Here is a 22127-nt window from a genome sequence, read left to right as displayed (position 1 = left end):
CTTCCAGTCCTAGTATTCTATGATTCTAAGAACACTTGTACAAAAGAGGTCTTGCACAAAAAGCGTGCAGTGTAGACATAGCCTCATTGTACAAGAAATAAGGGAAGTCAGAGGAAGAGAGCTTTATTTTGACATAAGTGCTGTGTAGACATTCGCAATTTCAAAATCAGAAACACAATTGACACAGCTCACTTTTTGTAATTTATTTCGAGTTAATCCCTACTGAGGAGATGCATCCTAACAGGGTCCAAGCAAGAGCTCGATAAATTCACGGGGGTTAGACCCTTCACTACCTATTAGCCAGGATGGGTAGGGATGGTGACCCTGGACTCTGTTTGGCAGGGGCTGGGAATGGGCAAGAGGGGAGGGATCACGTGAGAATTCCCTGTTTTGTTCACTCCCTCTGGGGCACCTGACATTGGCTACTGTGGGCCAACAGGACACTGGGCTGGATGGGCCTTTGGTCTGACTCCATATGGCCACTCTTATGTTCTTATGTCCTTAAAGAGCCCCCCCCCCCCCGCTGCACCCAAGTGTGTCTGCATTGATACATACGTAGCAGCTCAGGTGTCCCCAGTACCTGAATCCAGTCGTGAGTTCATAGAGAATCTGAGTCCTTGGCTGTGTCTACACTGACCACATAACCCGTAATAGCTATGGAAATGAGAGAAGTCAGAATAGGGAAATGCGCGGGGGGATTTAAATATCCCCCGCGGGATTTAAATAAACATGGCCGCCGCTTTTTTCCGGCTTGGGGAAAAGCCGGAAAAGAGCGTCCAGACTGGCGCAATCCTCCGGAATAAAGCCCTATTCCGGAGGATCTCTTGCAAGTAGGAATAAGAGATCCTCCGGAATAGGGCTTTATTCCGGAGGATCACGCCAGTCTGGACACTCTTTTCCGGCTTTTCCCCAAGCCGGAAAAAAGCGGCGGCCATGTTTATTTAAATCCCGCGGGGGATATTTAAATCCCCCGCGCATTTCCCTATTCTGACTTCGCTCATTTCCATAGCTATTACGGGTTATGTGGCCAGTGTAGACACAGCCCTTGGGGGTGTCTACACTTGCAGCCTAATTTACACTAGGAAGGCTAATGTAGGCATTTGGAATTGCAAATCAAGCCCGGGATTTAAATATCCTGTGCTTGATTTGCATGTTCCTGGCCAGGCGCCATTTTTTGAAATTTACAAGCCTGGACTAACTGCCCGCGTCTACACGTGGCAGGGAAACGGGCATTCAAAATAAATCCCTAAATCGAACTACCTGTTACTCCTTCTGCAATGAAGGCCTAGAAACCCTCCCCCCAAGAATGTGCCCAAGGACCCCAAGATTGGGGCAGGGAATGGGCCTCTGATTTGGTCCCATTGTTTGTCCTGATTTTATCCCTTCCCCTCTGGCTGTCCCAATGGACCAGATCTCTGCAAATCGCCTCCTACTGCTGCAGAGCTTCCAGCTTCTCCCCAACGCAGATTGGTTAATTCTGTGTCCTGCCACACTAACCTTTGCCTCTCCCCAGCCCAGCCCCCACCTCCACCTGTCCCCAGCCTGGCTGTTAGTTCTGCCCCTTCCCAGCCCCCACCTCAGCCCTTCAGGCTTGTCTGCTCCCTGGGGCTGAAGTAGGTTTCTTCCACCTCCCTTCTCTGGATCTGCAGGGAGGAAAGGGAAGGAGCTTTCAGGGATCTAAGGGTATGTCTACTCTACAAAGTTAATTCGAACTAACAGCCGTTAGTTCGAATTATCTTTAATAGGCGCTACACATACAAACCACTAGTTCGAACTTAATTCGAGCTAGTGGAGCACTTAATTCGAACTAGGTAAACCTCATTCCACAAGGACTAACGCCTAGTTCGAATTAAGTAGTTAGAATTAAGGGCTGTGTAGCCACTTAATTCGAACTAGTGGGAGGCTAGCCCTCCCCAGTTTGCCATGTTGGCCACTCTGGCCAAACCAGGGAAACTCGTCTGCCCCTCGCCCGGCCCCGGAGCCCTTAAAGGGGCACAATCTGGCTACAGTGTTTGTGCCAGTTGCAAGTGTGCCAGCACCCAGCCAGCAGACCCTGCACCTGGCATGGGATGAGCCAGCCACCCGCTGCCACCCAGCCCTCCACCTCTTCCTAGGACCAGGCTGGCGGCTCCCAGGAGCCTGCCCAGGGCCACAAGAGGCAGGCGCCCGCCTGGTCAAGTGCGGAGATCGTGGACCTCATTGAGGTTTGGGGGGAGGCCTCCAAATGTCCACAATCTCCACACTAGCCACAGGAACACGGCCGTCTACAGCCACATGGCTGCCAGCCTGGCCACCAGAGGCCACCAGCGCAGCCGGGAGCAGGTCCGCTGTAAAATCAAGGACCTGCGGCAGGCCTACTCCAGGGCATGCCAATCAGGAGCCGACCCAGAGACCTGCCCCCACTTTGAGGCCCTGGACATCATCCTGGGGGCTCACGCCGTCCATGCTCCCCGAGTGGTGATCGACCCCAGGGCAGAAGGACCCGTCCCGGACACCGAGGAGGAGGAGGAGGACACAGAGACCCAGGAGCCTGCAGAGAGCCTGCCCAGGACCCAGGACCCCGGAGGCACCCCACAGAGCACATCGCCTGTGTCATCCCAGGCCGGGGAGGGCTCCACATGTGAGTGCCATCATGCTCCCCTTATGTGTACGGGAGGGGTGGGGGGAGAGGGAGTACAAGGACTGTGCACCTGGGCCTTGCCCACCATGGAACAACAGCTGGGTGTCATGCAGGGGCCCTGACCTTGCAGAGGGGGGCTGAGTTTCACCCACCTTGTCCCCAGGGAGAATTGACCGCTGCTCGTTTCACCACAGCTGCACCACCTGGGACTGCAGGGCACACCAACCCGCCTGCAGCAGCCGCCCGCGCCCGGGCCAGCAGGAGAGCCAGGAACGAGGAGGACTACCAGCAGCGGCACCTGCGGTTCCTGGATCACCAGCTCCGCACCCAGGACCACTGGGTCTGGGTATGTCTACACTACCCTCCTAGTTCGAACTAGGAGGGTAATGTATGCATACCGCACTTGCTAATGAAGCCCGGGATTTGAATTTCCCGGGCTTCATTAGCATAAGCGGGGAGCCGCCATTTTTAAATCCCCGCTGCTTCGAACCCCGTGTAGCGCGGCTACACGGGGCTCGAACTAAGTAGTTCGGACTAGGTGCCTATTCCGAACTACCGTTACTCCTCGTGAAACGAGGTGTACCGGTAGTTCGGAATAGGCACCCTAGTCCGAACTACCTAGTTCGAGCCCCGTGTAGCCGCGCTACACGGGGTTCGAAGCAGCGGGGATTTAAAAATGGCGGCTCCCCGCTTATGCTAATGAAGCCCGGGAAATTCAAATCCCGGGCTTCATTAGCAAGTGCGGTATGCATACATTACCCTCCTAGTTCGAACTAGGAGGGTAGTGTAGACATACCCTCTGGGAGGACCTACGGCTGCGGCAGCGGAGTGGAGGCACTGGAGGCGCAGGGCCGTGCCCTCAGAGGCCACCTCCAGACCCTGGTGGACAGGTTCCTGCCTCCTCCTGCACCGACCCCTGCGGCTACCCCAGCTCTCGCTCCTCCTCCCACCTCTCCTCCCCCTCCTGCTTCCTCCGCACACCCCGTCTCTCCTGCCCCACCCACTCCCTCCTGATACCCCCGCCCCCACAGTGCTGCGAGACCAGAGAACCAGCAGGACCCCCAAGCCTGAGCTTTCCCTTCCCTTCCTCCCCTTCCACCCCCCTGTACACCCGTGCGTCGTGTGCCTTGCCTGACCAGCCCACATTAATGTCCGTGAACTGTCCTCGGTGGTCACACACGGCCTGCAGGACGGAGAAGTACCCCTTTCGGTTGACGTACTGGGAGGCCTGGTGCTCCGGGGCACGGATGGGGATGTGTGTCCCGTTGATGGCCCCCCCCCCCGCAGTTGGGGAAGCTGAGGGCGCCGAATCCCCGGATGACGGCGTCCGGGTCGGCGAGGCGGACCACCCTGCAGAGCAGCACCTGGTTGATGGCCTTGACCACCTGCAGAGAGACACAGCAAACCGCGAATCACTGGGGCGCCCTGGTGGCTGGGAGTGTTCATGCCCTGGCACTGCCCTGTGCCCCACTCCCGGAAGCAACCCCCCTGAGCGGCGTGTAGTACAGCCGGGACAGACCGACCCCTCCGGTGCGGGGCACTTTCACATCCTCTCCCCCTCCCCCATTTTACCTGGGGCGGCCCATCCCCTCCTTGCAGTTCCCCCCCGGCCCAGTGGCTGGTGGGTGCCGTACCTGCATGAGCACTGTTCAGACGGTGAATCTCCCAATGCTGAACTGGTTCCCGATGGATCGGTAGCTGTCCGGCGTGGAGCGCTTCCAGAGGGCGATGGCCACATGCTTCTGGAGGGGGATGGCGGGCCTCATTGGAGTGTCCCGTCGCTGCAGAGCAGGGGTGAGCCACTCGCAGAGCTCCGGGAAGGTGTCTCTCTTCATCCTGAAGTTCTGGGTCCACTGTTGGTCTCCCCAGCGGTCCAGGACGATGAGGTCCCACCAGTCGCTGCTGGTGTCCAGACGCCAGATGCGGTGGGGCACGCTGGCGTCCGGGCGCTACTGCGGCTCCTCCACGGCCCCCAGGGAGGCCAGGTGGAGAGGTAGGGGGCTGACATGCACCAGGTGGTGCCAGGCAGCCTCCAGCCATTGCTGGCAGGCTTGCAGCAGCAGGTCCAAAACCTGCACCAGAAAGCCCAGGGCGAGCTCTGGCTCCATGTTGCTAACTGCGGCAGCGACCCCAAAGGGAACCACCGACACAGACGGGCACAGAGACAAACACTTTGCTGTCTCTCGGCGAGGTAGGCAAGCAAGCGGAAAAGCTGAGAACCGGCTGTCCAGGGGGGAGTCCCTTTAAGCACGAGCCTCAGACAGCAGCCACACAAAGCAACTACTGACCTGATGCCCTGCCAGAACCCATTTCAGCTGCCCTTAAGTTCGCCCTAGTGTCCAATCAGTGTGGACGCGCTAGTTCGAATTAGCAAAACGCTAATTCGAACTAGTTTTTAAGTCTAGCTGCCTTAATTCGAATTAGCTTAGTTCGAATTAGCGCTGTCGTGTGGACATACCCATAGATATGAGGAGCCAGGGGCTGGGTACTGGGGAGTTCTCCAGGGTCACAGAGACTGGGGTGTGTGAGGCTAGAGGGGCTAGTGACAGGGAGACAGATGGAGCTCGATGTTTCTGTCCCACAACCAGATCCAGGGTCGGATTCTCTCCCCAGGGAGGGAGCCCGGCGGGAAAGTGAAGATCAGGGTCTCGGCACCAGCATTGATAAATGTCACCTGCCCCTGGTCACAGTCCAGACAAACCCAGATCCTGCTGGGGGGGCTCAAGGACAGAGGAGTGCGAAGGTCAGTGAGAGGCCTGAATTGATCCCACCACCGCTGAACAGCCCAGATCCCACCCTTGGGGCTCAGGCTGATCCCTCCCTTTCTGCTCACAGACTCTCTGGCCACCCCCACAGCCCAGTATTGCCCATCCCCCACCCCCACCTCCACCTCCCAGTAATGTCTCCCTGAGGTGAAGCCCTCGCGGCCCAGCACGCAGCGCTCAGTGTCAAATCTCTCCGGGGTGTCGGGCAGTGGCTGTTTTGTCTCTCCCCATCTCACACATTTCCCATCCTCTGACAAGACGAACTGAGGATGTGCTGTGTCTGGATCCAGAGTCACGTTGGCTGGGGGGAGAGAATCAGAGTGTGAGGGGCAGAGCTTGGCCCTGGGGAGGGTTGAAGGCGTCAGGGACAGAATCTGCCCCAGCTGGGCAGTGACTCAGGGACTCTCCTCCCTCCAGGGGGCGCCCGGCTCTGAGTGGGGAGGAGCCCTGAGGTCTCGGCCCAGCCCAAGGGGCAGCTCACTCCCCGGCAGTGATCAGAGGGGCCCTGTAAAGGAGTCAAGCCGTGCTCCCCATCAAAGGGCTACTGTCGCCCATTTTTATCGTTCACACCGGGCAAACCGGGACCCTTCAACACAATCCGCGGCGAGAACCCAGCCGCCCCAAGTCCTTCTCAGAGCGCTGGACGCACGAGGGTGCCTTTTCAGCCGGCGGAGTAGGTGGGTTCGGGCCCGCCCCCTCTCCGAACCCCGGCCCAGGGCCCTGAAGGCAGGGACTTCCAGTCCCTCCCTAGCGGATGGGGGTGGTGCCCCAAAACACACCCGCTCACGGGCTCCATGACCCTGCCCTGGGCCGCTTCCTACTTCGTCCTTCCCGGGGGCCAGTCCCCTCCGCGTGCCCTTGCCTCACCTCTGCTCCTCGACTCCCCGTCCTCCACTCTCCCTCTGCTGCGGTGCCAGATGCAGTTTTAAATCCTCCACCAGCCCTGCTCCCTGACGTCATCTCCTCTGCGTCGCCCGGCAGTCCCCCTCCCCCCGTGACGTCAGCCGCCGGTGCCTCGCTAGTCCCTCCTCTCGGGGTGTTTCCCGGAGGCACCCCTTGCTCCCTGCTGCTAGCCGCGCTGAACCCGGACCTGCAGTTAGGCTCAGAGTCCCCACGGTGCGCGGATTGTCCCCCCAGCGCGTCCTCCCGCTCTCGCCTCTGTCACCCTGAGTGCGGGGTGGGAGCGCCCCGTCACAGGCCCTGACACTGGGGATCTGCCCCCCTCTCCCTGGGCCGGGGACAAGCGACTCTGGGCCGGGGACCCCAGAGGGACGGGATGGAAACTGCCTGATCAGGGCTGGCTGAATCCAGGCCCTGCCCTCGGCTGGGCCCCTCCCCATTGAAATGTCCCTGGGTCCCAGCTGCCTCTGGGCAGGGTTTGTGATTCCCCCCGTGACACGTCTCCCCCGCATGGCACGTCTGGGCTCGGCTCCTTTCCCACCGCCCTGGGGCTCTGGGATCATGCGGGGGGAGGAGAGGAAAAGGGGAACAGGACCAGAGCTCTGCTCTCAGCAGCTCCCCAGCTGCCCCTGTCTGTGCCCCGTGCCCTGGAGTCTGATCCGTCCCTTCCCCCGGCAGAGCTGGGACCCTCCCATGGACTCTTGGGTCCTCTGCCGGGGGCAGGAGAAAGAGCAACGTCCCTGAGTGCCCCAGAGTCCATGCTGGGCACAGCCCCATAGTCACTGGTGGGGGAGGGAGAGAAAGTCCCCTCTTGGACCCCCACCCACTCTCTCCTGTGCCAGAGAACAAGGGGAGCCTAAGGCCAAGATCTGTGAAGGAGGCCAAGCCAAGCCAAGTCACGTCAAGCATGCAGGAGGAAGAGACACAGCCAGGAGGGAGGAACAAGGGGGCTGTCCTGAAGGGGAGCGGGTAGAGACCACTGACTGGAACCACATTGGATGGGATGGAAAAGGAGATCAAGGGGAGGGCTACATGGCTGGGACCAGGTTGCTGCCGGCACCACCTGGCAGACGAGTCGCGACCTTACGGCATCTTTGAACTGCAGCTGCTGGTGCTGATGCCCTGAAATCTCAGGCCCCAGCCTGCTGCCACCGTGATGGCAAAGGAGGCGCATTGTCACATGGGAGGGGACATCTGAACACTCACAAGCCATTAAGATCAATTACCTTCTCCTGTAGGGAATGCAAATTTTCTCCAGCCTGAAATCAAGCAGAGAAACCCAGCTGAGAGTGATGGGAGCAAATGCTCTCTCTCAGGGACAGCAAACCACAGCGCATGGGCCCCGCCTGTCCTGCCAACTCTTCTATCCGGCCCTGAGCTGCGCCCTCAGCCCCCTCTTTTTCTTACCCTCCCACACAGTCCCCACTCCTCATGCCACCTGCCCTGGGCTCCCACAGCTATGAGCAGAGAGCTGGGGGAGGGGTTGGATAGGGGGCAGGAATCGGGGGGGGGTGGGGTGGTCTGGAGAAAGGTGCAATTGGGGTTGGATTGGGGTGAGGAGTCCTAGGGGGGCAGTAAGGACCTGGAGAACAGGTGGGGGGAGGGTCAGATGGGGCAAGGCCTGAGCCATGCCTGGCTGTTTCCTTCCTTCCGTGGCCCTCCCTACAGTTTCTGTACCCTGATGTGACCTCAGGGCAAAAAGTTCTCTCACCCTTGCTACATACACAGGATTCAACATCCTACAGATTGACACAGCAAGTAAGTTGTAAGTTACAAATTTTACTAGGCTATGTCTAGATTGCCCGCAGTTTGCCTGAAAGAAGATATGCAAATTAGGTGCAAATTTGTTTTTTCAAAAAAAAAAAAAAAATCCCAGTCTAGATGGGTTATTGCACACAAAAACCCTGTGGCGGCACAGGGAATTGGTATGCAGCCATTTCAGGTTTGTTAGCAGTGAAGCAAGAGTCAAGCTAACTAACCCTAACAACAGATCTCACCTCTCGCTTCTCACCTAGTTTTAGGAGATAAGGATAGAATGCTGACTCTGGCAGAGACCTTTCATAGATTTTCATAGATTTTAAGGTCAGAAGGGACCATTATGATCATCTAGTCTGACCCCCCGCACAGTGCGGGCCACAGAATCTCACCCACCCTCTCCTAAAATAATCCTCTCACCTATATTTAATCCTCTCACCTATAGATAAGGATCATCTGGGTGGAACTAAAATAACTGTTAGCCATTGGTGTTTGTAATGAGAAGGAGATTAATTGTTTCTTGTTATTATATGTAATGGACAGTATATAAACTACTTCATAATTGCTTGTATTCGAAGATCTGCCTTGGGGGTGGTGGTGGGGGTGGTGGGAGGGGAGCTCCTGCTCCCCCACCCCCATCGGAATCAGTTTTTCCCTTGCTGCAGCTCATAATAAAACTGCCTTTGGCTACTTGTTGCTTACAAAACACAGAGTGAAGGCTTGTTTTCTTCCACAACCCCCTTTTCTGAAAGAACCCTTATTCCTCAAAAAATGAGGTTTACAGGGTTCTTCCAAAAAAGGTCATTTTTGTGTAACACCCCGCCCCGTATCTAGACTACTTTTTGGAAGTCAGAAGTTACAAGTTTTACTAGAAATGTCAAATAAATAAATCAGAAAAAAAATGAGAGCTACACAAACACTGCACGAGCCTTGCGGTTGGGTTGTTTTGTATTTCAAACATCTCCATTGCCTGTGGAATTAGTCCTATTAAGTTACAATCAAACTTTACCTAAAAACATGTTACATTTGCAAACAAGCCAAGAAAACCTATTGAAAGCAACTTCCTGCTCTTGTTGAGATCAATGACACCTGCCACTGAATCCTGTGGCTAGAGGGGTTATTCTAAAAAATGTACAAGTATATGGGGCCAGGGTTTCTTAGATTAATCTTTGTGCACTTGCTTTTTCTTTGATTACTCGTCATAGAACCTCCCCCTCTCAGAACTGTTCATCTATCTTGACCAAAAGATGATTCGCATCATGTTATTTCATTTGATTTAATTGAATTTTCAGAACTAAGTTAAAGCTCAACTTCTATTTCTATTCAAATAGCAGTACATTTTAGTAGCTCAGAATACTCTCTCAAATGACCTATTGGCGTGAGAATTCTCCTGCTTACTCTGAGGCCACCATTCGTTTTTAAAGTTATATTATAAACATGACACAAACCCAACCAAACCAACCCCTGACGGAACAAGCGCCTTGGTGAGGACACACCTTAGCACAACAGGGTTTACATGTAGGGAGAAGGCAAATGACACTTACTGAGTTCTGCTGCCTGGTTCTCTAAAAAAAACAAAAACAAAACAAAACAAATGAATCAATGATTAGTGGGTGGGTGGGGGGGGTTCTCCTTCCAGGGTGGGGTTTCCAACACTGCCTAAGTGACAAGGGCGCAGGAGTCCCGATGTCCCTACATCACTTAGGCAGCTTTGGAAATCCCACTTGCCAAGGGTCAGACACACGATGGCTGAAATTGGTCTGTGCTGGGCAGGGCTAATGCAAGACCCCCTGTACCACTCAGTGCCTGCGCAGGCAGAGTGGCTGTGAGCCAGGGGCCCCTAGTAACTATTGATCTTGTCTGAAAGTCTATACAGTTGTCTGTGTGTGTGTCTTTATAAAGCATATGCTAACTGCTTCTCTACTATCTTCTTAATAGACACGGTGTGTTGCCTTCTCTCCTGAAAAATAACAAAGGGAGACCAGAAACAGACGGGAGTGACCCTGGAGAATGTGGAGAGGGAAGACGGAGCAGGATGCAGATACCTGTGATCTGGGTCTCTGGTACGGCCCAATCGCCTAATGTCTTCTCCCTTCAATCCCATCCCCCCTGCGTGTCCATACGTGCCAACCACCCGGCCGGCTTCACTTGGGACAAGCCTGTGTCTGGCACAACCCACCCACACAATGAGTGAGGGGGAATGAAACCTCCATAGGCCCAGGCCTGGGCTCCCTGGCTCCTTGCTGTGGCATTGGGTGGGGGAGGCCCAGCTGGCGCAATAGGCCCTGCTGCAAAGGTGGGTGGGGATGGTCCAGAGCAGTGGACTGAGCTTTTCACTCCATCCCCCAGTGCTGCCGTCAGGTCCTGGGGAGTCGTGCCCTGAGCCTGCAGCCAGGGGCTGCTGCCGACGATCAGCCCACGGACAGAGGGGAACCTCAGTGGCATTTCCAGCCCTGCGCTGTGGGGGTGGGGCAGTTCTAAGCTCCCGTCATGCCAGGCCAAGTGTCAGATCTGTCCCTGTGCGTGCGGCTTTGACGGAAATCCCTTGTGAATGTCCCTGTATTTCCTGCTCCAACATTTACCTTTGATTCTGAAGAGATAAACACTCAGGGCAAAGGAGCCCAGCAAAACCACCAGGGTCACTCCCAGAGACACCATCCAGGGATTCACCTTAGGGAAAAAGGGATCTGAAAAACACAAGCCCAGAGGCACCCACATTACTCAGTAAGCAGGGACAGAGCTCGGATGACTCCGCTGTGTGTAAGGCCACCCCCGTGGGACCAGTCTTACAGAAAGGAGGGAATATGGCCCCATCGGCACGGCACCAAACACTTCAAACCAACCAATAGAGCCACCACACTTGTGCATTGGTGTATAAGTGAGCCTGGCTTGGCATGCAATGAAAGACAGCGCTCTCTGGTATGTCTACACTGCAGGTTTTTTTTGAAAAAATGGCCATTTTTCCAAAAAAAACTTCACTTACATTCATGCTGCAATCATGTTCAGAAAAAAACTGAAAAGAACAGAGGGTTTTTTCCGACATTGGTAAACCTCTTTCTACGAGGAAGAAGCCTTTTTGGGAAAGAGCTCTTTTGCAAAAAAGCGTGTGTGGATGGGGAAGAGGGAGTTCTTTCGGAAGAAGAGGAAAGAGGAAAAAGCACAGGTGGCCTGGTGGCCACTCTGCTACCAGGCTGACATGTAAGAGAAAGTCTGTTCAGTGTGGACGCTATCTGTCAAAAAAGCAGATCGCTTTTTCAATGCACTTTTACTCTCTTTTGGAAGAAGTTTTGTCAGAAGATCTCTTGTGGAAAAACTTTTTCCAAAAGAAGCCTGCAGTCTAGACAGCCTCCCTCCAGTCCCAGGGGCAGTGGGATGGGACTTGTGAACTCTGCAGTGGGAACCTAGACAAGCCCTTTCCCCTCTCTGTGGCTCCATTTCCTGGCCAGTCTTTCTGGTGTGCTGATTTTTTAGACACTTTTTCTTTGTAGCAGGCACTGACTGTTACTCTATGGGTTTGAGCAGAGCACAGCACAGCGGGGCTACTGTCTCATAGGAGCTATCTAACACAGGAACAGCTGCTAGTAACAGGTCTGAGTGTTCAGCGTTAAAGTCTCTGATCACCCGGTGTTATGCCAGGGAGCACAAGGCTGTCAGTGTTACAGAACACTCAGAAACTACCAGGTTGTCTGAAAACAACAGCTTGTAGATCCACTATTTCCCCCCATAATCTGTCAATGAATCATAATCACAATTCATCACAACCACTGTGCAGGAAGCGATTCATGATTTGTGGTTCTCACCTTAAACCTCGGGTCTAAACCCTTTCTTCAGCCCACGAAAGCTCAGGATCCCATCTCCATGTTTTGTTAGTCTTTAAAGTGCTACCAGACCATTGGTTGTTCTTTAAGTTTTTCCTGTCACATAGCTCCCCCCGATGCTTTTCTGCAACAGAAAACATCTCTGACAGCGGAGCTGTGTGAGTCGGGGTTGGGACATTTTATTCTGACAAAAGCTTGACTGCAGTCACAGTTATACTGGAAAACCAGCACTCACACGCCTGTATAGGTTATGTCGGTGTGGGTATCTGGCAGAAGACAGACCAGTGTTTCTCAGCCAGGGGTACAAGCACCCTAGGGGTACTTGAGAGAAGTCTGAGGGTACGTCAACAACTGAAATTTGGAGAAAACTACATTTTTGTTTGAAGTTTTACAGCGCTTTATTATTTTTGTACTTTTTACACCCAAAAATTTCATCGCCCGCCTGGCTACGATTAAGTTGTTGAAACAAATGTGTTGTAATGGTAGAAAAAAATTGTGTGTGTCTGAAAACTGTCGATACTGGGGGTAATTATAACTTTTTTTTAAAAGAAAGGGGTGCGTTATAAAAAAGGTTGAGAAACACTGAGACAGACTAGCAAAAGTACAGCTTAGTATTGCTGTGTCCACAGCAGTGTTCCCAGTAAGCTGTGTGCTTGGGCAGCCACTAGGGAGAGTTTCAGATGCCACCAAACTGATTAGCAGAGTGCACAGAGCACCCTCTGCCAGCAGGATGTGTTTCTACTGGCGGTGTACATTTGCACATTCCATTGGTGCATGTAACATTTATTCTGCACATGAATGGAAAATATAGACAGAACACTGGCCCACACTAGATATGTTTTGCAGGTAGCATTGTATTGGCCAAATCTTCTTAGTGTAAACAAGACTTAAATTATGTATGTGCAGAAAAAAAAAAAAAGTCACACCATTACCTAACTAGGTTTGAGGAAGGAAGGGAGGGAGTGTTTTTTCTGAAAAAACGCACTGTATTTAATCTGATGAGTTTAGGTTGTTGTCTTTCTTGTTTTTCTGTTGCTGCTCAGTGTGTGGGTTTTGATGGTCACTGACCTGATATATAAGATAATGCGGATTCCTTTTCTTGGCTGAGGAGGGTGTTCCTGACCAAACAGGACAAGTTCCGATTTGAATTTTTCATTATAATGGCAGAAGTTTCTGTTTCATACAGTCCATTGGCTTCTTGGGAATTTGTGAGAGAGGCTGAAGGAAAGGCCTGTCCATTCAAATCTCTCCATATCACCTCAGGCTCTGGGTACCACCCAGCTGACCGGCACACCACTCGGATCCCTCCATCCTGGTAATCCTCAATAGACATATGAGGAGCAGAGCCTGAAGCTAGAGACAAATGTGTAAATCCATGTTGGTTTTTGCACACACTGAGCCTAGAGAATAAGAAATTAAACTTCCCCTTTATTCTCAAATACCGATGGACTCAGGGAAGTAGATGAGCAAGTAACTAATTATTTCATGGAGGGGATGGAAAGCTTTTTCCTCAATATTGTTCCCTCCCAAGATCCACACAGACATGCCATTTTTGGACTATAGGAAATTCTTTAATTGAATATTTAATTTAGCACTAGGGGTATGTCTACACTGCCACCGTAGTTCGAAATAGGGTGGCTAATGTAGGCATTCGAACTTGCAAATGAAGCCAGGGATTTAAATATCCCAGGCTTTATTTGCATGTTCCCGGGCGCTGCCATTTTTAAATGCCCTGTACTTCGAACTACCTGCCCGCGGTTACACACTATGAGATTCCATTTTCTCCAGCGCTCATGGACTCAGGGAAATAGATGAATAAGCAACTAATTATTTCATGGAGGGGATGGAAAGCTCTCTCCTCAGTATTGTTCCATCCAAAAATCCACACAGACATGCCATTTTGAGACCATTGGAAACCCTTTAATTGATCCTTTAATTCAGCACTAACAGATTTTGTAAAAAAAACCTGAGAAAAATCAAGCTTGTATTTCAAATGTGCCTTCAGGTGAAACGTTACTGCCTAGATTATAGAAGCTCTTCTACCTGGCCCTGTAACTACAGAACTAAAGCAGAAGGGGAAAAATATCTGGACACCTACTAGAGCATAATCATCTGACTGATTAAAATGAATAAATAGCCTCAGGGACACACGAGAGTCTCTATGGGCGGTGAGATGTGGGGCAAAGGAAATGAGGGTGGGGCTGGGGAGAAACTCAGGTACGCCTGCTACTCTGGGTCCCGACCTAGGGATCCTCTGGCAGCTGCCTTGCCCTGCCCTGTACTCCCCTCTACTGCCTCTCGTTCCCTGGGCCACCTCCCCTGTGGTCTTTTGCACCTCCTGGCCTTGTAGCAAGGCCACTGTCAGGCAGGGATCTCCAGCCCCCCTAAACCTGTCCAGCCCTGCTCTACTGACGGTGCCTTCTCCAAGGGAACCACACCCTGCCCCTTCCTTGGCCAGGGCCTCACTGACTCTCTCTGTGGGGCAGCTCTCTCTCTATAGGGCTGTCCCATCAAGCTGCACCCTGCTCGGCTCTTTAAAAGCCCTCCCCAATAGGCCAGGGCTCTGCCCAGGCTCCCCCAGCCTCCATTGACCCTTCCCAGCCAGTATGGGGCCGTTGCCCCCCCACTGAAGGGCATTTGCATATTTGGCCAATTATCTCAGGAAACAAAAAATCATTCCTGGGCATTAGATTTAACCATGTGACTATGGGAAATCAGGTTTCGTGTCTCTGTTTTGGCCCATTTACCACACCCAGAAAGCGTAAGGTGGAAGAGTGAGATGAGTCTTGATGAAGAAGGTGTAATAATTCAGGGGCACTTTCTTCAATTTGGTACAAGTAAGTGAGTCACCTCAGCAACAGACCGTGGGTAAAATGCTCACATTCAATTCAGTCGGCGCCATTCCCCAAGGGTATGTCTACACTACCCCGCTAGTTCGAACTAGGAGGGTAATGTAGGCATACCGCACTTGCAAATGAAGCCCGGGATTTGAATTTCCCAGACTTCACTTGCATAAGCGGGGAGCCGCCATTTTTAAAACCCCGCTGGTTCGAACCCCGTGCAGCGTGGCTACACGGGGCTCGAACTAGGTAGTTCGGAATAGGAATCCTAGTTCGAACTACCTAGTTCGAGCCCCGTGTAGCCGCACTGCACGGGGTTCGAACCAGCGGGGTTTTAAAAATGGCGGCTCCCCGCTTATGCAAGTGAAGCCCGGGAAATTCAAATCCCGGGCTTCATTTGCAAGTGCGGTATGCATACATTACCCCGCTAGTTCGAACTAGGAGGGTACTGTAGACATACCCCAAGAGACGTACAGACACACGCTACTGACCTGCCACCTTTAGTTCCAGTTGCGCTTCTTCATAAAAGGCGCCATCTTGAACAAAACAGCTGTACTGCCCCTCGTCAGAAAGCCTGACATGGAGAATTTTCAAGGCAACTTTCCCCTGGGTCAGACCATCTTTCAAGAGCTCTGTCCTCCGCTGATATTCCGGCATCTGCTGCTCGTACTGGTCCTTTCTATCGCTATAGCGATGGACAAATGAGGAGCGTTCAGACCGGAACCAAGTCATCTCCATGTTCTCAGTGCTCATCCTGGGGGTCAGCTGACAGGGTAACACGATCTCCTCCCCCACCACGGCCGTGACAGGCCGGTCAGGTCCCACCACTGTAAATTGTGCTGTGGAATGTCCCAGGAGAGAAGGGAGAAAAGCTCAGAGAGAAGATCTTGTCCATTCAGTCAGTGGCACACACAAAACCGGTCCTGTTTGCTGTAGTTTGTATTCCCTGGAGATACTGAGAAGAGACCCGGCACAAGGAGATGCCACCAGCCAATGGGCTTTACAGGCCAGGCTAAAGAGAGACCCCAGCTGAGAGAGCTAATATCAGAGAGAAGATTCTGCCACCTTGAATGTGGCCACCACCAGAGCAAGTGTCTGACCCACAGCATCCCTGTGGCACAGCCAGGAGCAGGGTGATGGGATTTCCTTTAACATTCCCCATTTTTTACTTATTCTTTTGTTAATGGGTTGCTGATTTATAATGGATCTTTGCTCTGAGCTGTACGCACGGCTCAGTGAGTCAGGGAAGTGCCCAGTGCAGAGACAGCACCCGGAGTGAGGGCAACTTATCCCCTCCCTTAGATTTAGTCCTGCAGGAACCCTGGGCCCAGCCTTGCCACATGGGAAAGTGGAAGTGGAGCCACATGGGAAAGTGAACTCGAGGTCAGGGAGGCCGCTGGGGCTGTGTCGTGCGGACACTCGCTTTGTTATTTCGAAATAAGGGGAGTTGTTTTGCAATAACTCCCCAGTGTAGACATGCCCTGAGTAAAGACGTTGGAACGAGGACTCAGATCGTATCACTAGACCATTTCACCCGGGTAGTACAGAAGCCAGGAGCGTTCCACAGTAGCAGGACCATCCCCTCACTTACACTGAGCTTGCTGTGTTACGTTTACACGCTGTGGGTACAGCTACACCGCATGCTTCATTCGAAATAGTGCGTCTACACTGCAGGGAAGCCTCAAAACTAGTCTGAGGCAGACTCATAGAGGTGCTACCTCAATTTAGAGCCCCAGGAGGCACTGGAGAGGAATAACTTCGAATGGCCGTGGTGAGGGGCTATTTTGAAAAAGCAGCAGTGGAGCATCTACACACGCCTTATTTCAAAATAGCTATTGTGGAAGAGGCATTATTGCTCATGGAATGAGATTTACAGATTTTGGAATAAGCCTCCCATAATTTTGAAATTATTTTGAAATGTGCAGATGCCTGCATTGTTATTTTGAAATAACAGTGCGGTGTAGACACACCCTGTGAAATTCCACTGACTCAGTTGTGCATGTTGTTAAGACACTTCTGGGACTGAAACAAATCCTCTAAGAAACAGCAGCATCCAGCGCAGGGTCCTACCTGATTCCATGCTGTGGACATAAGTCAGGAAGAAAACAAGAAAACCAGGCAGAGGGGAGCTAGCTCTGGTGCTGTGGCAGATGGAGGGAACCTTCATCTTCCCTGAAACTTGATCTAGACAATAGGAAGGAGAAAACAAAATCTTACCACAGTGAGCAGGACACTGATCAACATTAAGGCCAAGTCTACACCAGCAAGTTACTGTGCAGTAAATCAGCCCCCGGCGCTGTGATGTTCAAGGTGTTCACACAGGCAAGGCACTTACAAATCCCTTATTTCAAAATAACGGGCCACTTATTTTGAAATATGGACTTCTGCTTTCCTCAGGGAATAGTGTTAATTTTGAAATAGCGATTTCAAAATAGCACTAGTGTGGACACTCCAGTGCCATTATTTTAAAATAACTGCTCCCCAGAGGAATTTGAACTAATTACTCCTCAGGGCTTCCCGGAGCTCTCAGTCAGGGTAGCACATTTTCATTAACGGAGCCTGCCTTGGACTATTTTTGAGGCTTCCCTGTACAGGGCGTCCCCGCTTTACGTCTCCCCAGTATACATCGGTTCCGCACTAATGTCGTTGACCCTTGTAGGAACCGTTGCGCTATTCATCCTCCCATTCCCCACTCTTACATCGTGCAGAAAAAAAGAGACCAACTCGTACAAATGGAAGTCAGCCACGGGGAAAAAATATCCCCGCTTTACATTATTTTGCTCCATATCCCCGTGTTTTGGAACATATCTTGGGTGTATAACAGGATGCCCTGAAGTGGGAACTATTTTGATGTTGTAAAATCGGAAGTTATTAAGTCAGATTTTGTGATTTTGAAATCATTTCCTAGTGTAGACACGGTCTCTGGGTGCACTAACTCTGCAATCACTGCACTCTGCCACATGCAACAGCCTCCTTCCCCTCCCCTCCAGTAGGGTAGGTAGGGCAGCTGAGCTAGCTTCCGGGGGCGCCCGGCCCCTTCCTTTCCACCTACCCTCTCCCCACCCCCCCCCCACGAGACCACCTCTGCTATGTGGGATCTTGGTCTGGCGGCACCATCTCCTCCTCCTCCGGGCTGCCTTGAGACCTGGGCTGCCACGGGGTGGGGCATGCTTGGGTTGGCAGGTTCAGCAGAGGCCACCTGTGGTGCTATTTTTTAATACCCAAGTCCCAGTCCCCGCGGGCGATTCTAGCTCCAGCTGGAGTCAAGTGGCAGCCACACGATGTGTGTTCCAGCTGGGTCAGTCTCACCGGAATGGGTCTCCTAAATTTGCTGCTTAACTCCAGCTGGTGCCAGGCAGCCTGTTGTGACCGAGATCATAGTACTAAAAATAGCACCATGGGCAGCCTCTGCTCCAGTCTCAGTATGCAGTTCCACACTGGGAGCAGCTGGGACCGAGACTGCAGTAATAGCATCACAGCCCCAGGGCTGGTCAACAACATTTTGGCCCTCTGAGGTGGGGAGCTCAAATGATGCCCCCCCATGTACCCTTTTCTCCTGCCTCCTTGTTATGTCTCTTGTGCCCTCCTTCCTCCAGCACCACACTCCACCATCTCTGTGCATCTAGAGCAGAGAGAATACATCTGAACCAGACACAATGTTTTACAAGTGGTATCCCACCACACACACACACACACACACACACACACACACACACACACACAGAGAGAGAGAGAGAGAGAATGGCAACTGAGGCAGTCGCCTCAGTTTGCCTCATGGTAAGCCCAGCCTTGTGCAGCCTGGCTCCAGCCTCACAAACTTCTTTGCACATGGAAGGCAGAAGGTGAGAGAAGGGGAAGGGGGGCAAGGAGAGGAAGGGGCTTGTGCCAAGGGGAGGGAGGCAGGGCAGGAGAATAAAGGGGCAGGCACCAAGGGGCAGCATGGAGGACAGACAAATGCAAGGGGAGCAAGAGGAGACAATTAGGAAAAGGGCAGGGGGGAGGAGAGAAGGGAGGAGACAACATGATGCTAATAGAGGAAAGGGGAGGGACAATGGAGGCAAGAGGGAGGAAGAGAGAAGGGGAGGAGTGGGTGCCCAGAGAAGAGGGGTTGAAAGGAGGGGTGGGTGTGAGGAAGGTAGGGAATGGAGCAAGTCATGTGTGAGGGCGCAGAGGGTCATGAGGAGAACTGGGGCAGAGGGTGGTGAGGGGGTGGGCACCAGGGAGAAAGGGGACAAGGAGGGCAGGAGGTGAGGGAAGAGGGAGGCAACAGGAAGGTGCAGGGTAAGGGAAGATGCAGGTGCCAGTGGATTGTGGGGGTGAAATAGAAGGACACTGGAGGAGAGGGATGGGCACCAGAGAAGAGCACTGGGTAGAGGAAGGTGTTAGGACAGGGGATGAGGATGGGTAGCTACAGCTGATCAGAGTGGGGCTAGAGGAGGAGAGGGCAGAGGGGGAAGAGAAGGGATAGTGCAGAGGAGGTGGGCAGGTCCACAAAGGGCTGAGGGGAGTGGGAAGGGCAGGAACCAGGACAGCAAAGGGGGGGTGAGAGCACAGCAGCTGGCAACATGATCACCATAGGTATAGTCTGGTCTTGTATTGTCTGCAGGGCACTTGGACCCCTTCTACAGCAGGATGCTCAAAGCCAGTGAAACTGCCCCCAAACTTTTTACCTCACCCCTCTTCCTCTCTGTCCATGCCCCCAAACTACATTTTGCTTCTAGGATTTATTAATACTTATTTTTCAATGAAATTGATGCTAAATGGAAAAAAACTTAATTGAGAACACCTACTGGAAAAGAATACAAATATTTATTCGCTTTATCCTCTCTCAAAGGACAAAAGGGAGCAAAATGAAAACTGAAAGAAAGAAAAACCCAAAATATTTCGAGTTCAACAACACGATTCAAATCAAACCAAACCATAACATGCCATTTCCCAGCCAACGCTACAATTTTTGAAGAGCTGGCCTCCTTCCTCAGGTTTCCTCGGGATATTGCAACTTCAGTGGCTTGTCACACAGGAGGAAACGATCCGTTTCACGATGTCTAATACATTTCCCTGTGTCAGTGTAGCCCGGAGTCCCCACTCGGTGCCAGCCTTGAGCACAAGATCAGCTTCAGGCACGCGCAGAAGGAACCAGCTGCAGTTTGCTGCCCTGGCTGCTTCCCGGCAGGACTCTATTGGGCTTTACAAACCCAAGAGGATTCACCTCCACCAGCAAGAGGCGGAAAAGCGCAGCGAGAGCGGGCGGGAAACGAGACTTCGCGCAGCGAGGGGCCTGACTCCGCAGTCTCGGGCGGGATTTGTCGCAGGTGGCCCCGGGGAACAGGAGCGGGCGCCCTGCTCTGAACAACACGCAAGAGGCAGAATTTCCCAACCCAGCCGGCGGGCAGAGGGACACCCCGGGGCACCCTGTGGAGATGGGGCCGGAGACCTCTCCGAACGGGGCACCCGGGCCGGTCCCGCACGGAGCGGGGCCAATAGTCGCAGGGAGGCTCCCGGGTGTTTCCAACCATCTGCCCGAGCGCCGCGCGCTCCGAGGCTCGACCAGCCCCACTGGGAGCAGCACGTACCGGGCTGGAGCCCCTGGGCGCGGGACGCTCTGCCGGGCGCGGCCGGGCTCCCTGTCCAGGGCCGGGCCCGCTACGTGCCGCTGGGCTGGGCCCCGCTGCTCGGCTCCAGCCGGGGCGCTCCCAGGCCCGCAGGGTCCCCGCGCGGCGTTTGCTCCGGGAGACGTTCGAACCCGGTCACGTGGACAGGCTGGACCCCCTCGCTCCCCCGGGGGCGCAGGCCAAGAAGCGGGGGCGCGGGGCGGAAAGTGAAAGTGGAACCTCCAAACCCCGTCACGTGGGCAGGCTGGACGCCGCCCTGATAGAGACACTCGGGGGCGGTGCCCCCTGCTCGCTGCGCTCAACTCCCGCGGGACGCGCAGCCCCGGTTGCCCCCAGCCACGACTCAGAGGCGCCGATAGCATTTCCAGCCTGTCACGCGGGGAGCCTGGAGACCCCTCTTGAAAGACGCCGCACCCCAGGCGTATCTGCACCGACACGTGCTCAGTGTCCCGGGTGCAGGAATCCAGGCGGGATTTCAGTGGGAATCTTCGCCCTGCTTTTGCGGATTATAATAAACCGAATGGCAAACAACCCCGCCCCCAACAACAGCAAAGCAGCCCCTCCTTGTCGTTCCCAAAATCCATTTCCTGCCGAGCTCTCAGAGGGAGAACACACCAGACACCAAAGTGGTGGGAACAGATTGAAGAGAGGAAGTCACTCACCTGGGGCAGTAACCACAGTTCTTCCAGAGGTATGTCCCTGGGAGTGTCAACGACACTGTTGGTGTCCGGTCATCCTGGCACCGTAAATCAGAGTTTTCAGTAATTGGCTGGACCTCGCATGCCTAGTGGGCGCCTCCTGCTGTTCACACCCTTCTGCTCATGGGCATAGCCTAGCTCCCGCTAGAGCCCACCAGAGCATCTGAAAAACACAGTTAAAGAGGAAGACTCCAAAGCAGATGAGGGCGGGTAGTAGAGCACCCACAGGGCACACGTCTCAAAGAACCATTGTTATTGCACCAGACGAGTAACTTCTTGGAGCAATGTTCCCATAGGTGCTTCACTGTTGGTGACTTCATAGTAGTTCCTGGAAAAATACAACACAAGAGAGCACCTGGAAGGTGGGTCTCAGAGACATGGTCTAACAGCTGTTGAGAGTACTGCTGAGACTTGTGCTGTATTATTAGTTAATAATCGCTGGGGGTATGTCTACACTGCCACCCTAATTCGAACTAGGGTGGCTAATGTAGGCATTCGAACTTGCAAATAAAGCCCGGGATTTAAATATCCCAGGCTTTATTTGCATGTTCCCAGGTGCTGCCATTTTTAAATGCCCCGTAGTTCGAACTCCTTGCCTGCAGCTACATGCGGCACAGACTAGGTAGTTCAAATCAAAGCTCCTAATAAATTAAAGTAAACGAATTAAAGCTCTATGATTTTTCCAGGAACTGAGGTAAGACTGACCAGCCTATAGTTCCCTGGATCATCATCCTTCCCTTTTTTGACGATTTGCCTTTTTCCAATCATCTGGGATTTCTCCCGATCTCCATGACTTTTCAAAGATAATGGCCAAAGGCTCTTCAATGACATTTGCCAACTCCCTCAGTATTCTCCGATGCATTAAGTTCGGACCCATGGATTTGTGTATGGTTAGCTTTTCTAAATAGTTCCTAACCTGTTCTTTACCCACCAAAGACTGTCCATCTTCATCTCATTTTGCGTCACTTAGCTCATTAGTCCAAGAGCCCACCTTGTCCATGAGTACAGAGGCAAAGAAAGCATTGAGTACTTCAGCTTTCCCCACATCATCTGTCACTAGGTTACCGCCTTCATCCAGTAGGGGCCGCACACCCTCTCAGATCACCACCTTCTTGTTAA

At 53.0% G+C, this 22127-nt stretch overlaps 1 protein-coding gene across 1 annotated transcript; it reads right to left on the bottom strand.

The window, feature by feature from the left end:
• Positions 1-3410: 3410 nt before the first annotated feature.
• LOC149522169 (butyrophilin subfamily 1 member A1-like) lies at positions 3411-20559 on the bottom strand. Its single transcript, XM_089770545.1, has 9 exons — positions 20272-20559; positions 16769-16882; positions 15190-15537; positions 12927-13211; positions 10623-10727; positions 9585-9605; positions 7512-7544; positions 4255-5686; positions 3411-4005 (listed from the first exon to the last, which is right to left on the bottom strand). The coding sequence occupies exons 2-8, from the start codon at positions 16863-16865 to the stop codon at positions 5160-5162; spliced, it is 1416 nt and encodes a 471-aa protein (XP_089626671.1). The 5' UTR covers positions 16866-16882; positions 20272-20559; the 3' UTR covers positions 3411-4005; positions 4255-5159.
• Positions 20560-22127: the final 1568 nt, after the last annotated feature.

This window comes from Pelodiscus sinensis, chromosome 19, assembly GCF_052426305.1.
Source record: "Pelodiscus sinensis isolate ZL-2025 chromosome 19, ASM5242630v1, whole genome shotgun sequence".
NCBI lineage: Eukaryota > Metazoa > Chordata > Testudines > Trionychidae > Pelodiscus > Pelodiscus sinensis.
Note: the sequence above shows the minus strand (reverse complement) of the source record. Positions and strands in the feature narration are given on the sequence as shown.